General features: G+C 38.9%; 1 protein-coding gene across 4 annotated transcripts in view; it reads right to left on the bottom strand.

Moving 5' to 3' along the window:
• Positions 1-1,904: 1,904 nt before the first annotated feature.
• TMEM38B (transmembrane protein 38B) overlaps positions 1,905-16,834 on the bottom strand; it is a 47,381-nt gene continuing 32,451 nt past the window's right edge. For all 4 annotated transcript variants that reach the window (XM_065406104.1, XM_065406105.1, XM_065406102.1 and 1 more), the window contains 3 exons: positions 10,556-10,643; positions 8,321-8,438; positions 1,905-4,925 (listed from right to left, as the gene is read on the bottom strand). In XM_065406104.1, coding sequence (XP_065262176.1) covers positions 4,716-4,925; positions 8,321-8,438; positions 10,556-10,643 — 416 coding nt within the window. In that variant the 3' untranslated portion in view covers positions 1,905-4,715. The remainder of the gene's footprint in view (positions 4,926-8,320; positions 8,439-10,555; positions 10,644-16,834) is intronic.

The raw sequence follows: 16,834 nt of genomic DNA, 5'->3' as shown, positions 1-16,834 counted from the left end.
TCTGATATGCTGTTCTATACAGACTACATTCTTCTAATATATTAGTGTTCACAAAAGCCACAAGATCCATTTTCAAAGCAGAATACAGGAGTGGCAACATACTATTCTTGAGAATATTTGTGTGTTCCTTCTGTACATCACTTTAAACAATTTACCCTCATGATGGGTGTTTACCCTTTTGATGGGTGTTTCCTTGTCCTTGCTGTGGGTAGGCTTGCAATAAAGGCCTTTGCCTGTATGTAGTGGCCATTTTATTAACACAAATAATTCCAATCATTTTGTTTTACATCACATTTTCTGATTGTTGTTATGTTATTAAATGCTACTTTTGCTGGTGGCCATTTGTTTGGTTTGTTTAGAATCTAGTCAGAGGGATTTATTTTACTCTCCAGCTTCAATTGTTGTTCATAAACCTTGAATTTGTATTTAGATATTAGTAATGGGCAAGACTCGGGGGTTCTATTTATGTATCACAGTGATGAGTACCAGCGGGGTAGCCGTGTTAGTCTGGATCTGTAAAAAGCGACAGAGTCCTGTGGCACCTTACAGACTAACAGACGTATTGGAGCATAAGCTGTTGTGGGTGAATACCCACTTCGTCAGACGCAGAACCTAGATTATTCAGACCTACTTAACCTGGTAACAGAGGCTGGAATTCTTGAGAGATCACATATATACTATTCCCACTAGTTTCTGGTTTTAGCCAAATTAGAAACAGCAGCAGCTGTGGGCTTTCATTATTTCCACTTCAGTCCAAAAACTTAGTACTGGAAAGAGTACAAAAAGGAAAAATTTATAATCTTCAAAAAAGTATTTGGGTCTAAGTTTTGAACAATGGTTCTGTTTTGTTATGTTTATGTGAATCACTTCACCCATGCCTTGATATTACTCTATAACTTTCTTCTATTGTCAATTTAGGCCTTGATTCTGTAATCTGATCCATGCAGGCAGATCCCTCTGCCCCCACAGAACCTCAGAAGTCAGGGGGGGCTCCCAAGTAGATCAGAGCCTTAGTTTGTATTAGCAAAAGATTCATTTGTCAGATTGTTTCCTTAAATGTAAGACAGGAAGTAATTCATATATGGCACTTGTGCTGGATCTGGTTAATCAAGAATACTTTATCCTGTATCTAGCCAGCACAGCAATTACATTGAATACACGGTCTGATCTTGCAAAGAAGAATTTAGCAAAGGTATGTTAGGGATGATAGCTAGAGAAGGGGATATTTACCTGAACCAATCCACATCTAAGGAGGATGGGATTTGGTTGAGTATTTATAATGCAAAGTATCCCCAAATTAACTTTTCCAGGGCTGTTGTAAAAGTTACTTGACTACGACACAAGAAGATCGAGATCTGAAAGATTAATGAATGAAACAGATGATCAGTAAACTGAAGGACGTGCAGAGAGACACCTTTTTACATTAAAAACCAGAGCTGACATGTGGAAAAAAATCTTGAGTATAGGAATAATGTATGTTCTGCTGCTGTAGCTCTGATATAAGTTCTTCCAAGAAACTGTAAAAATTGTGTCTTGTTATTCAGTATTCTCAGTTTTCACAGCAAGGATCAGATTTTTCAGGCGTGCTCAGCATCCAGAACCTGAGAACAATGGGAGCTGCTGGATATTGGGCATTTTTGGAGTGGCCAGATTGTCATGTAGGTGGAATGGAAGCTGTTGTATGCTGAGTTCTTTTAGAAATCTGTCCTGCAAGATCATTCTCTAAAGTATTTTAATATGAAGAGGTTTCAAAGTTCCTCTGGAATGGGAACGCAATTTATTACAGTATAATCTTTTTGAAAAACTTATTTCTATTTGAAAGTAACATTACAGGCTTTGGATTTTATGTTCTTATATTTGTCTAAAACATCTAAATAAGATAATCAGGAAAAACACAACTGTTTCCACTTATTTTATTAATAATGTAATTTTTATAAATCCACACTGAATATAACACACCCCATTTTCTGCTTCAAATTATTGTAAACTTAAAGTAATTCTAAACATATTTTCACATAGCCATTTGGGTTAAAAATAGTGATATTGGCCAGTATTTCACAGTAGTACAATAGTTACCTGGGGGGGGGGGGGGGAAAAAGGTCTCATACCCAATGTACCAAGGGTAGTACTATGAAGTATTCGAACACTTGTTCACAATCTTAATACACCTCTTAGGGACTTACGAGTTACCTGAAAGTTTTACATGTGCAGGAAGTACTGCAGTTACTGGTGTCTCTCATTTTTAGCTCCCTGTTAACCAGGTAACTAGTAGTTACTTTTAATGGCATCCAAATACCCCTTTATAACCTAAAATCATATGGGTATTTAATATTCTGGTATGAGGCGATTCAACACTTCTACCACTTATTACTGGAAAACAAACTGAGCCCCAAGGTTATAAGGCAAAAATCTGACATTATTTTGTCCTTTAGGCACTAGACTCATAAGACTTTTGCCCAATGATAGGCTGGATTTCATGAATTTGTTTCCATGTTGAAGTAGGTTGTTGTTTTAGTTAACGAGACCTGAAATACATGGCCAGATACCTGGACACTGCCTAAAATCTAAGGTTTACTATAAAGTTGGATTCTTATCTAAAAGACTTGAAGTAGCATCATGGAATTCTATTTGCCTCTTTATTTCCATATCAGAGGTTCTCAGTGCATAGGTGAAGAGGTTTTTTCTAGCTGCCAACCCTGCAAATACATCAAATAGATTTAGCATTCTCTCTCAGCTATGTTGGCTGGGACTAACAGGAAGAAAAAGCAGTAAAAAAAATTATTTTGGCTACAAGAATGAGTATATATGACTATGAATACACAGAAAGAAAAGCTTTGTTGAATAAGGTGCCACATTTGTATACATCTGAACTCAGATTCTCAAATTCAGAAATGTACCTTGCAACTGGAATTTCATTTTCAGATTTTAGATCTGACCCCTGAGCTACTTGGATAACTGTTTGCCCACAATCATTTTTCAGAGTTGAACTGCAGTCTGAGGAGAAATGTACATTTTCTCTCCCCCTTGCCATTTTCACATGGAGGTAACTGGTTTAATTTAGCTACAGAAATGCTTCAAAGTTAGGCTTGTTGACAGAAGAAACACAGAAGAAAATAGTTTTGACGACAAAATGAATGACAGGCCAAATGAAAGATACCACTCACAAAATGCAACATCTCTGAAACTTCCTCTTCTAAAATTACATCTTCTAAAATTGAGAGACTTTCACTAAGATAATAGCTGCTAGAAAGGAGTTCCCAAACTGGTGTGCAACATACGCAAGGAACAGGAAGAGGCATTTCAGCAAAAGCTGATGGACAATTATGGTGCATCTTACACTAGAAGTACTCTTACTCATTACCACCAGCAAGTAACTGCTCCACCAATGCTAGTACCTGCATAAGTGGTGGAATAGACAGGGCACAAGTATCTTTATTACCGCATCATATGACCCTAATCTAAACAGGGTTAAATGACAGAGGTATGAACACAGTTTTTGCACCAGTGCTATTGCCATTGCTACCATTGGTGCAGCTTAACCGGTAGTAGCAAAATGATGGGAGATTTTAATAAAAACACTAGTGCAGAAAAGGCGAGTGTGGGGGAGGAAGTAAAATACATGCATTTATCCTACAATCAGGGAGAAGGTTAAGGTGATACCCATTTTCCCAACCCAAAATGTTTATTACTTGCAACATGTAATTCTCCGAGTTCCTTTCACAATGACGGTCTACTTTAGAAAGCAGGAGAAGATGTTAGATATTTGGGATAAGATGCCATGCTAGAACACATCCAGTCACAGCGAAATGAAAATGGAAGAAATACTAAAAGTCATATGCTTCAATACAAATGAACATTAGCAATTTAATAACAGTAATATTACGTTACTGTCTGATTTACTGTCTACAGAACAGCAAACACATAAATCAAAAGTTTTCAGCTGACAGTATCAAAGTGGGTTAGCTGGATAAATGTTCGCAAATAGAAAATTTTCAGTACTAACTATAATTTTTTTTTTTTTTTTAAAGTGCAAGAGAATTTACTCTTATTCTGGAAAGTAGAAAATGAAAAATATTCTCTAGTTTGTGACTAAGCAGAATCAAGATCAGTGCAACATGAATTATAGTAGTAATTCAGATATTTTTCTAGAGAACAAAGGCCTTGTTTTTGGCACATTTCCACAGTTTTGCCGTGCAAACTATTTACAGTGTTAATTTTTTATTCACATAATGTGAACGTTTGGTAAAAATTTTACTCTAACTCCATTGCTCAATTGAACAAGACTACAAGAGCCTTTCATACCTTGGCATATGCTACTGTGTATAACTATCCACTTTATTCAGCTGAAAAACAAGAATCAAAACAGAAAATATAAGCAAAAATAAATGATAAAGAAAAAGGAAAAATAGTCAAATCTGATTGTCTCATTTTGTTACTAACTTCAGGTTTGTTTGTTTTATCATCACTATAAAATCTCTTTTTTAGTACCATTTAAATTAGAAACGTCTACCATGATACACATTCCCAGCATTTGAATTACAATTTACAAAATATACTTTAAAGGCTAACTACATTACAGTAGTACACAAAACTCATCACTGCTGCCAGTCTGTCACATGTATTTCCTTACATACCATTTTCTTTTTCCCATCATTTGAAATAGAAATGTTTTAAAGTGTTACGGCCACATGTAACAAGATCATTTTTTTGGCCACTTATTCTGTTTTCTTTGCCTGTCTTTTCTTAATGCTTTCACTGGCCTCGCCAGCAGAACGGTCACAGACTGAAGAGGTTCCGTTGGAAGATACTCTGGCCTCACCCTTTACTTTAGATGGAGTTTGTTGCCAACCAAAGAGCATACGGCCCAGTACAGACTCGAAAGGAGCAAATGGAGAAACTGCAGATTGTGTCAACATCATGGTTACCTATAAAGAAAGTGGTCAAATTTAAGTTAGAAAGCCTTAGCTCTCCAAATAAAAAGACGATTTAAGAAGAAGAATCAGCACATATGGGCTGGTCTGCATACAAAAGCACGCACTGAAATACCTAAACCAGTTTTAATTCACACTTGTTATTTCAGCACAAGTCTGCATGTGGACACTCCTCTAATAGAAGCATCCTATTTCAATTTTACATTAAACTCTCATCTGCTAAATCACACAGACCTGCACTGAAATAAAAGATATAAATGAAACTTATTTAATTATTTTGGTGCAAGTTTATGTAGACCATCTCTAAGCTTTCAGCACTCTGAATTCCATATATCCCTAATTTGAAGACAGTGTTGTATTTTACATGTTATAAATCTAGGGCATTTCTAGCCTCTGGTGCAAATCTTTGTCCAAAATAACTGCATTTCAACTAAAAATAGAAGTAAACAATCCTAAAGTGTAACACTGTTGCAAAAAAAGCAAACATCATTCTGGGATGTATTAGCAGGAGTGTTGTAAGCAAGACAGGAGAAGTAATTCTTCTGCTCTACACTGCGCTGATTAGGCCTCAACTGAAGTATTGTGTCCAGTTCTGGGCACCTTATTTCAGAAAAGATGTGGACAAACTGGAGAAAGTCCAGAGAAGAACAACTTAAGTTATTACAGGTCTAGAAAACATGACCTACGAGAGAAGATTGAAAAAATTGGGTTTGTTTAGTCTAGAGAAGAGAAGACTGAGAGGGGACATAACAGTTTTCAAATACATCAAAAATTTGTTACAAGGAGGAGGGAGATCAATTGTTCTCCTTAACCTTTGAGGATAGGACAAGAAGCAATGGGCTTAAATTGCAGCAAAGGCAGTTTAGGTTGGAGCCCACTCCTGCACCCCAACCCCCTGCCCTGAGCCCCCTGCTGCACCCTGCACTGCTCCTGCACCCCAACCCCCTGCCCTGAGCCCCCTGCTGCACCCTGCACCCCATCCTGAGCCCCCTGCACCTCTCCTGCACCCCAATTCCCTGCCACACTCCTCCTACACCCCAACCCCCTGCCCTGAACCCCCACTGCACCCCAACCCCCTGCTCTGAGCCCCCTCCTGCACCCCAACCCCCTTGCCCTGAGCCCCTTCCTGCACACCGCACCCCCTCCCACATCCCAACCCCCTGCCCCAGCCCTACATTCATGGCCCTCGGGCCAAAAAATTTGCCCACCCCTAATCTAGATAATACTTAGTCCTGTCATGAGTGCAGGAGACTGGACTAGATGATCTCTCGAGGTCCCTTCCAGTCCTATGATTTTATTTCAACTTAGGTTTATTTGTTGTATTTCAGTCTAAGTGTACACACAGAAAATAAAGTAAGCTTAATAAATGCATGAAGAGTAAGCCAATGAGAAAGATGAAACAGAAGCTCTCTGTAGATTTATCAAATTTATCTTGACCACTGAAATAAAGTATCTTTAAAAAAGTGACGTATAAAACAAAGCAATAAAGTTACTGTAAAATACTCTAGGGCCTTGTCTAGACTTGAATTCTTAGTCATGTTTTGTGCTAATTGGCAACTAATTACCATCTTAACTAATACGATTTTTAAATGCTAATACAAACTCTTCATAAATATTTGTTCCAGCACGAATATTAGTTCCTGGTTGTAGTTTTCATCCTAAGGTTCAGCCATTCCTCCCCTTCCTGCTCCCAACACTGCCACCGTGCCAGAGGCTGTGGGGAGTGAGGCTACGCTGGTTCTACACCACTGAAGACTTCAGACACTGGGGTAAATCCCCAGAGGGGGCCTGTGGCTGAATTCCACTCCCTTTGCACTACTTGAGCGGATCGGAAGGATGGGAGGAAAGAAAGAATCTGCCCCAGAGTGTTGTTTGTGGCCCCTTGACCTTCAATTGCCCTCAAGCAGTAAAGGTTGGACATCACTGATTTAGGTAGCATGTATCCTTAAAAAAACTCCCATGTTAAAACAAACTTATTGGGAGAACTTCCTCCAGGACTAAGGGGAAAAGGACCTGCTTAATAGACCCAATATGGTATTTATAACCCAACACTAAAGACTAGAGTAATACCCTGATTCTGAGAGAGGTTTCAGAAGTGTCTGGAAAGCAAGACTACTTCATAAGTCTGTCAGACTTGCATGAACTGTGTCAATCTAGCAGTGCATTACAGTTACTAGCTGACTTCAAGGTCCTAACAAGTCACCAATGCAGAACTGGTGCCACAAAGTTGTGTGCCTCTGTACTATGGGTTTCAGCAGTACAGGGAGTCTGAGGCTGCAGACCCCCTCCCCCACACCTAACTATCTCCTAACACCACATCCCTGGTATCCTGAGTGTCTCTGATGTTTAGATGTTTTAAGAAAAGGTAAGTCTGGAGCATTAATGATAAGGATTCCTTGCATTACTGTAGCACCCAGGAGACCCAATATCTCAGTCAGATTTTAGAAACAATGTTTCTAGGGATGCCCTGGGGGAGGCAGGCAGTTCTTTTTAAACCCTCCTTCATAGTTCACCCATTTTTTAACATCTCCTCAAGAACAGAGTGGCAACCTTCAAGATTGTTACAGATCAGATGATACTGAGATTCCAACTTTGCCTTTTTTAGGGTTAACACAGTCCTGAATATAGCCCAGCTTTCCAGAAGGAGATAAATGCAGAATGGGATAGTTTAGAGTTCAACCATAAGAAGATTAAAGGGAACAATAATGTGCATATATCTCGCATGTGTACACATGCATGTGTGTGGATATACATATCCACACTTTTTATAAACAAAGTGATAGTAAACACTTTTCACATTATTTTTCTCTTCTCCTTCACCATTATTTTCTATATAGTTGAAAGATGTGTCCAAAACCACAAACTTTTAAAAAACAGCATGAAGACAAACAGAGCATGTTCCAGTCACTTATAAACGTATTCGGTGACTAGAAACACTTGGCCTTTGGCTGCAGTTCATTTTTGCTCCACATGTATTAACAGGTTGGCAAGACAACCTGTTGTCTCTTAATTGTATCTCTCTCTCAAATAATTTAGTAACTTGAAATATCAACTCCCTGTGCCAAATTTCTGAAATATTCTTTTAATACAACTTAGCAAAGGTCATGATGCAGAGTTTCCCGTTGGTCTGCTTCACATATGGAAGAGTTACTTAAGGCTCATGGGTGTCAGATCTTCCACTGGTATTGGGGTAGCTCCACTGACTTCAATTGAGCTATGCCATTTTCACCAATTGAGTTTGACCAGATCTCTCCAGAAAGTGAAATTAGTACTCTGGTGGGGGGTATAAAGAGAAATATTCAACAACATGCATCTTGCTTTAGAAAGTACAGTGAGAAATATTGCTGTATTGCATATGTTTAAATAATTATACATTTCCAAATTCTTACCTTTGTGACCACTAGAAAGGTGGTATAAAAGAACATAAGGTTGTGTCTTGCTATCGGTAGGTTCTGGGCATGTTGCAATGTGAAGAGTACTGCACCTACCAGAGCCACTTTTACAGGGCTGGAAACCAAACAAAGTAAAGACAAGTGTGTGAATTTTCTCTCCTCCCCCTCCTATGCTGATAGAAATTATGATCTGGAAAGTAATAGCATACAAAAATATAACTATAATATTTGCTCGGCTGAAAGTAAATGATAAAAAGCTTGTGGTAACAATATGGCAACATGTTTCACAGGCTAATTACATGTTTTGTTAAAAAATACTTCTACCAGTTTTTAGTTTGCAAGCTTTCAATTTCTTAGATCTTTGTTCCTGAATTTAAAGAACTCCACCCAATTTGCCTTCCCCATACCATTATTTAATTTATATATTTGATATATCCCTTTATTAGTCACCTCTAAACTAAACTGTGCCAATATTTGCACTCAGTCTTCTTATGGAAGTTTTTGCCATGCCTCTAATCATTTTGTGGTACTTTCTTCCCCCGGAGGATTTTCAGCTTAATTTTACTGTAGTTACTATTACTTAGTGGTTCAACTTAACCTATTACTTCAGTCAACTCCTACATGTTACTTGGGACTGAGTTAAGAATAAGCTCTCCTCATTGTGTGCTCTAGAACAAGCTGTTCTAAGAACCAAGCATTTAAGGTGTCAAGAAACTGCTTGTCTAAATCTTAGACTGTTGCGACATTTGACCACTTTATAGGAGGCTGGAATCATCCATGGTTACTGTTTATTAGACTTAGTTCCCTCTGTTCACCCTCAACTTTGTGCACTCAGTATCTTTCCCCTGATCAGGAAGCCAGTAGTATAACTCTACTTGTATATTTATATTCTTATGATTTGGGATTCGTCAAGTTTCATTTCTTATCACACCTTTAATTAGATTCATGCATTTAGCTTTACAACCAAAGGAGAACATTTGAAAAAAATTGTCAAGGGAATTTTTAACCAAAATAATTTCAGGATGTGAGGACAGTGATCTGTGTCCAACACCTCTCTGTTCTGGCATATTGCAATCTCAGCTTTTATCCTTCATAAGACTAGATGCAATACCACAATTTTTAACATTTAAAACTCATTCTTCCTTCAGCTAGCATTTTTTAAAGAAGAAAGTGACTGCAGTGTTTTAAACTAGCATAAATTACTTATTTCACTAAGTTTGAAGTATTCAGGTGCAGCTGACACCATAAGCCTCACAATCCTTCCTTTTGGAAATAGTGCTGCTCATAATTTTTGTCTCTCTCTTCTGTCATTCTTTATTACCCAGGACAGTTACATGAAAACAGCATCCCTAAATGTTTCTCTCCTCAAAAGTCATAACCCTGTTTTTGAAATAATCATTTCCACAGAAACCAACTGGGAAGTCACATGGGAGGGCAAAGTGGACCTTTTAAATCCCCTATGAGCTTGTCTCCCTTTACAGCAGTATTTTGTGGCCTGCCAGCCAGTTCCAATTCTCTCTCTTTTGCAGAAGCTAAACTGGGTGCTATGTAACACTTCTGCGAGACAAAGAACTGAAAGCTGAAACTCAAGTAGCATCTTCTATCTTGCAATGCACCAGAGGCATGTGTTGACGTGTTTTAATGCTATATATTTAACAGATGGCTTGAAAGTGTGTTCAGAAGAGTGCAACTGGGTTTTTTGTTGGTTATTTTTGGTTTTTTTTTTAAATAAAGTATTTAGCATTGGTGGAATATATCCACTAGACTGGCAGTCCTAAAGTCATCTAACTACCTTCAGAATATGTACCAGCACATGCTGGACTGTAAGTGACACTCACATTACCCTGCCACAATGTGCTTCATTTCTGAGTTGGATGAACCACAGGTCTGGAAGAGGAGGTTAATTTTTCTTGCCCATTCAAATGATTGTCCTCTCTGCACAAGTAGCCAACATGTTTACCAGTTAGTTCCAATTCTGTGGTAATTTTGTAGTGGAGACTATTATTCATGAGGAAATCATTTGAGATTAACAACTCATTGCACATCGGTCAGGCCAGCCAACACATAGTAAAGATTTGGACCCACTTACTTTGAATTTATAAGCAGTCTACTAGCACCTGTTTTTAAATGCTGCACCAAGAAAATTACTCATGTAGGTCTTCGAATGCAAGAGCCAAAGAGAACAAAGTTATTACAATGATTACAGTTGTACTATGGTTTACACAAACTTACTAGGACATCTTCAGAAGTTCATTGCTTTCAGGTTTCCAAACACCTCTCACCAACTGCTCAAAGTTAGAGATTAAGCCACCACCAGCTCCTGAAAATCCAATAAATTATAACATGTCTCAGTGGTATGGTCTCTTAGTGACTAAGGCCATGTCTACACTGGCAATTGAATGACAAAACTTTTGTCTTTCAGAGGCGTTAAACACCCGTCCCTCCCCCAAAAGACAAAAGTTTTGCTGCGACAAGCGTCAGTGTGAACAGTGCGTTGTTGGCAGGAGAGACACAGCCATGTTGCTAAAAGCTGTGTAGTGTAGACAAGGTGGATAAAAAACGATTTAAAAATTATATATATCTGATTTTTTTGATAAAATGCTTTGAGGAAAAACCTATCTAAAAGATAGTTTTAATTAAGATACATTATAGCTCAAAGATATCTCATCATGGAATAGGGATTATAAATTCTAATTCTATAATAGGAGACAGTATTCATGTAATGTTAAGAAAAGTTTTGTAAATGAGTTCCAATAGTTCATGGATTAGGGACCCAATCTTATGGGGTTCCAGGGGCTTCTGTATAGATTATTTACGCTAATCTTTCTATCTACCCAACGGGACTCAGTGCTCAGACTAGAATATACCATCAGAGATGCTTAGTTTTGCAGTTCTCAAACTGTGGATTTGTGTCTCCAGAGATAACATGCTTGTTAACAGCAAAAATGTTTTTAAATAAATAAATAAATAAATAAATAAATATACAGAGGTGAGAAATAACAGACCTCAACCCTATTGTCCCTCTGCAAATTTGTGTACACAGAGTCAATCCCTTACCTCTCTCTAAAAGTGAAAAGTTTCAAAAAGTTCAGTGAATAGAAGATTGTTGGGGGCGGAATAGATCTGGACAGGGAGAAGAAGTCTGGAGATAAATGTGAGAAGGGAGGGACAGGCAGTAGAAACAAAAGTGAAACTGTTTGAGCAGCATACAGTAACTCCTCACTTAACGTTGTAGTTATGTTCCTGAAAAATGCAACTTTAAGTAAAACGATGTTAAGCGAATCCAATTTCCCCATAAGAATGGATGTAAATGGGGGGTTAGGTTCCAAGGAAATTTTTTTTTGCCATACAGTACAGTACTGTGGTTGGGAGGTGCCCCACACAGGCACAGCCCACTGGCACTGCAGACAATAAGGCAGGCAAGGAGGCTGAAGGTGTTGTAGGCTAGGAGAAGCACGTTGCGCAGCAGCGGCAGCTTCCCCTACTCTGCAAGCACCAGGGGCGGGGGGGGGGGCCTGCCCATGCCACCCCTTCCCCCAAGCCCCCACCCTTAACCCGCCTCTTCTTCCCCCCTCCCCCTTTACTCTGCACGCCGTGTCCTCGCTCCTCCCCCCTCCCCCAATCTCCTGCCCGCAGCAATCAGCTGGTTTGCGCGTTCAGGAGGCAGAGGAGGGAGGGGGAGCCTATGCGCCAAGTCCTCGCTCCTCCCCCCTCCCTCCTGAACACCGCAAGCCAGCTGATTGCCACTGGCAGGAGGCAGGGGGAAGGCGCTGATCCGCGGGGTCTGCTGGTGGGCGGGAGGGGCAAAGGGGAGCTGATGGGGGACTGCCAGCTGTGGACAAAGCAGGCAGCCAAACGATGTTATAGCGAAGCATTGCACAACTTTAAATGGAGCATGTTCTGTAATTGAGCAGGGACGCAAGATCGAAACAACTTTAAGCAAGAGGACATTAAATGGGGAGTTACTGTATTCCAGAAGTCTTGAGATCTTTCTGAGTGTAGCCTTCATTGATTTGAGATCTACTATACCATTCTCTCACTAGAAGGGAAAACCTATAACGGCAGTAGGCCATAAGAGAGACCCAGTTTGGGAATATTTTAATGAAGTTCCTCTACCTGTGGGTAAGACAGGCATGCGTACAAAATGCAAACAACAAGGAGTCTGGTGGCACCTTAAAGACTAACAGATTTATTTGGGCATAAGCTTTCGTGGGTAAAAACCTCACTTCTTCAGATGCATAGAGTGAAAGTTACAGACGCAGGCATTATATACTGACACATGGAGAGTTACTAAATAAATCTGTTAGTCTTTAAGGTGCCACCAGACTCCTTGTTGTTTTTGTAGCTTCAGACTAACACGGCTACCCCCTGATACTTGACAAAATGCAAACAGTGCAACAAAGAAATGCAAGGCCTGGCTGCCGGAATGAAACAACATCGTGAGAAGTGTTCCTTCTCAGGAGGAAGCTGCGTCGAAGATGATGAAAGGAACATGTCTGAACATGCAGGATCTTTAGGCTGGTAAACTTTTTTATTTCATACTTCCTTCTTAAGGACTGCCTGTCTTCCTTCTGGACTATTCTTGAATTCTCATGTTTGAGCAAAAAACATAGTTGTTACTCTATGGTACTATCATTTTAGATGCAGTTGTGATAAAAAATAAATAGCTGAAATAGGCAGATCTTTCTTTGTATGGTAATAATAATTAAATAACTGCATTGACTTATTTTGTTTAGGACAATCCATCCTCAACATAGAGGATTCTGAAGACTATCCACCTTCAAGATCACCATCATTTTCTAGAGTTTCAGAGTTATCTGCCAATGATAGTGTTTCAGTCTCATCATGTATGTCACATAGCCACAGTATATCACCTGTAGCAAAAAGAAAAAAAAAAAATCATCATCCAGAAACTACCACAGATAAATTTGTGATAAGAACCAGCAGATTACAAAAAGATGAAAAAATTGCCTGGTTTGTTTATGCAACAAACTCTCCTTTCCGTAGGACTGAACCCACACTTCATTAACATGGTTCAGTCATTAAGACCAGGATACAATCCACCCAACAGAGCAGATGTCACAGGCAAATTGCTGGATAAAGTGTATGAAAGAGAAATTGAGCAGTGTGCAAGAGGTCTAGAGCATAAAATTGTTAACCTGAGTCTTGATGGGTGGAGCAATGTCCACAATGGTCCTGTTGTATGTGCTTGTGTGACAACAGAACAAGGTAAGATCTTCCTTAGAGAAACAATTGATACATCAGGAAATGCACAAACAGCAGAATACTTACAAGAAGTAGCAGTAAAAGCTATAACACTGTAAAAATATTTTTCAAATGTCTAGTATGCAGCTTGGTCACAGACAATGCTGCAAACATATCCAAGAGGAGAAGAAATTATTTAGAAGTGAAGAGAGCCCCAAGCTAACAACATATGGTCGCAGTGCTCATTTGATGCACCTCCTAGCCAAAGACTTCAGTGTTCCAGAAATAAAGGCTAATTCTGTTGAAATTGCAAAATACTTCCGTAACAATCACTTTGCAGCAGCTGCTCTGAAAAAAGTGGGAGGAACCAAGCTAACTCTCCCACGAGACGTGTGATGGAACTCAGTAGTGGACTGTTTTGGGGACTATATCAAGAACTGACCTAATCTGATGACAGTTTGTGAACAAAATGGTGAAAAAGTAGATGGCTCTGTCACAGCCAAAGTTCTCAACATTGGGCTTCAGAGAAATGTTGAACACATGCGGAGTACCCTGAAGCCTATTTCTGTAGCCTTGAACAAAATGCAGGGAAATAGCTGTTTTATTGCTGACGCTGTTGAAATTTGGAAGGAACTGATTGAGATCTTAAAAAGAGATATATGCAATGACAGAGTTAAATTACAAGCATTAAAAAAAATGAATGGGACAAGCACTATCTCCAGCTCATTTTCTTGCAAATATTCTCAGTGCTCGGGACCAGGGTCAAACCTTAACTGCTGAAGAAGAGTTGGCGGCTATGACATGGACATCCAGCAATCATCCCTCCATAATGCCAACTATAATTAACTTCAGAGCTAAGGGTGAACCATTCAAGAAATATATGTTTGCTGATGATATTTTAAAGAAAGTCCCACCAGTGAACTGGTGGAAGTCACTTAAGCACTTGGATTCAGAGACTGATGAAGTGATAATCTCACATTTAACAGAAGTAGCTACTTCTGCCGGTGTAGAAAGAATATTTTCCTTTGGACTAATTCATTCCAAACTGAGAAATGATTTGGGACCTGAAAAGGCAGGACAGCTTGTTTTTCTTTTCCAAATTATGAACAAACAGGAAAATGAAGGTGAAGACGACTGCGTTAGCGGCAGAAGCCAATATTCTAAGTTTCTCATGTTGACCTGGCTGACAGTCGATTTAATTTTTGTTTTTGTTTTTTTTAAAATCCAGAATACATAATAATGTTATGTTATTTAGTTAAATAAACAATTTCAATGTCTGTCTGGTGATGTTCTCCTCCTAATACAGCATAGCAAGAAAATCCTCTAAATATTAATGATCAGCCTGTTGAATTGGAGACAGTTCACCTCCCAATGACCTCTCAAATATCTGCTTCAATTACCTTTGGTAAAGGAAATAGCCAAACAATCATTCATTTTCTGATATAGCTGTAAAACTAATCTGAAAAGTTTTCAAAATAAATCACTTAAAACATGTATAGTGTGTACCTTCCAAAAATGAAACCTACATCTATCTCCAAGCTGTGAAGAATATGTATTAAGGTTATAACAACCAACAAGAATGTACTTTTATGTAGAATTCCATGATTAAATCAAGTCTTCCTGACTAGTGATTTAAATCAAATCCACCCTGAGTGTACACAAGCCCACTACAGTAGTATTTAACTTCAAGGGAAAGAGGAACCACACAAAAATGAGGAAGCTAGTTACACAGAAATTAAAAGGTACATTCGCAAGAGCAAAATGCCGGCAAGCTGCATGGAAACCCCTAATTAAAAAATATAGTAAGGTGACCAAAAAAGTTCCATTATGGCTAAACAGAGTAAAAGAGATTAGAGGCAAAAAGACATCCTTTAAAAACTGGAAGTCAAATCCTACTGAGGAAAATAGAAATGAGCATAAAGTCTAGCAAATCAAGTGTGGAAGTATAATTAGGCAGGCCAAAAAAGATTTTGAAGAGCTACTAGCAAAAGATACAAAAACAGCAAAAAATATTTTAAGAACATCAGAAACAAGAAGACTGCCAAACAATCAATCAGTGAAGCCATTGGACGATCGAGGAGCTAAAGGAAGACAAGACCATTACAGAGAAGCTACATGAATTCTTTGCATCGGTCTTCACTACAGAGGATGTGTGGGAGATTCCCACACTCAAGCTCTTCTTTGTAGGTGACCAATCTGAGGAATTGTCCCAGACTGAGGCATCTATAGAGGTGGTTTTGGACCAACCTGAAAAATTAAACACTAATAAGTCACCAGGACCAGATGGTATTTACTCAATAGTTCTGAAGGAACTCAAATGTGAAATTGCAGAGCTACTAACTGTGGTACATAATCTATCACTTAAAACAGCTTCCGTACCAGATGGCTGGAGGATAGCTAATGTGACGCCAATTTTTAAAAAAGGCTCCAGAAGTAATCCTGGCAATTACAAGCCAGTAAGCCTAACTTCAGTACCAGGCAAACTGGTTGAAACTATAGTAAAGAGCAGAATTACCAGACACATAGATGAACACAATTTGTTAGGGAAGAGTCAACATGGCTTTTGTAAAGGGAAATCATGCCTCACTACTCTATTAGAATTTTTGAAGGGGTCATTGGACTTTCAGAAAGTCTTTGACAAGGTCCCTCACCAAAGACTCTTAAGCAAAGTAAGCAGTCATGGGATAAGAGGGACGGTCCTGTCATGGATCAGTAACTGGTTAAAAGACAGGAAACAAAGGAAAGGAATAAATGGCTAGTTTTCAGAATGGAGAGAGGTAAATAGTGGGATCCCCCAAGGGTCTGTACTGGGCCCAGTGCTATTCAACGTATTCACAAATTATCTGGAAAAAAGGCGTAAACAGGGAGGTGGCAAAATTTGCAGATACAAAATTATTCAAGGTAGTTAGCAAGTCCAAAACAGACTGCAAATAGTTACAAAAGGTTCTCACAAAACTGGGTGACTGGGCAACAAAATGGCAGATGAAATTCAATGTTGATAAATGCAAAGTAATGCGTGTTGGAAAACATAATCCCAACTATACATACAAAATGATAGGGTCTAAATTAGTTGTTAGCACTAAGGAAGAGATCCTGGAGTCTTTGTAGATAGTTCTTTGAAAACATCTGCTCAATGTGCAGCGGCACTCAAAAAAGCTCATGGAATGTTAGGAACCATTAAGAAAGGGATACATAAGACGACAGAAAATATCATAATGACACTATATAAATCCATGGTATGCTAAACCTTGAATACTGTGTGCAGTTCTGGTCACCCCACCTCAAAAAAAGATATATCAGAATTGG

This window comes from Emys orbicularis, chromosome 6 (genome assembly GCF_028017835.1).
Source record: "Emys orbicularis isolate rEmyOrb1 chromosome 6, rEmyOrb1.hap1, whole genome shotgun sequence".
Lineage (NCBI taxonomy): Eukaryota > Metazoa > Chordata > Testudines > Emydidae > Emys > Emys orbicularis.
This window is presented reverse-complemented; position numbering and strand designations above follow the sequence as displayed.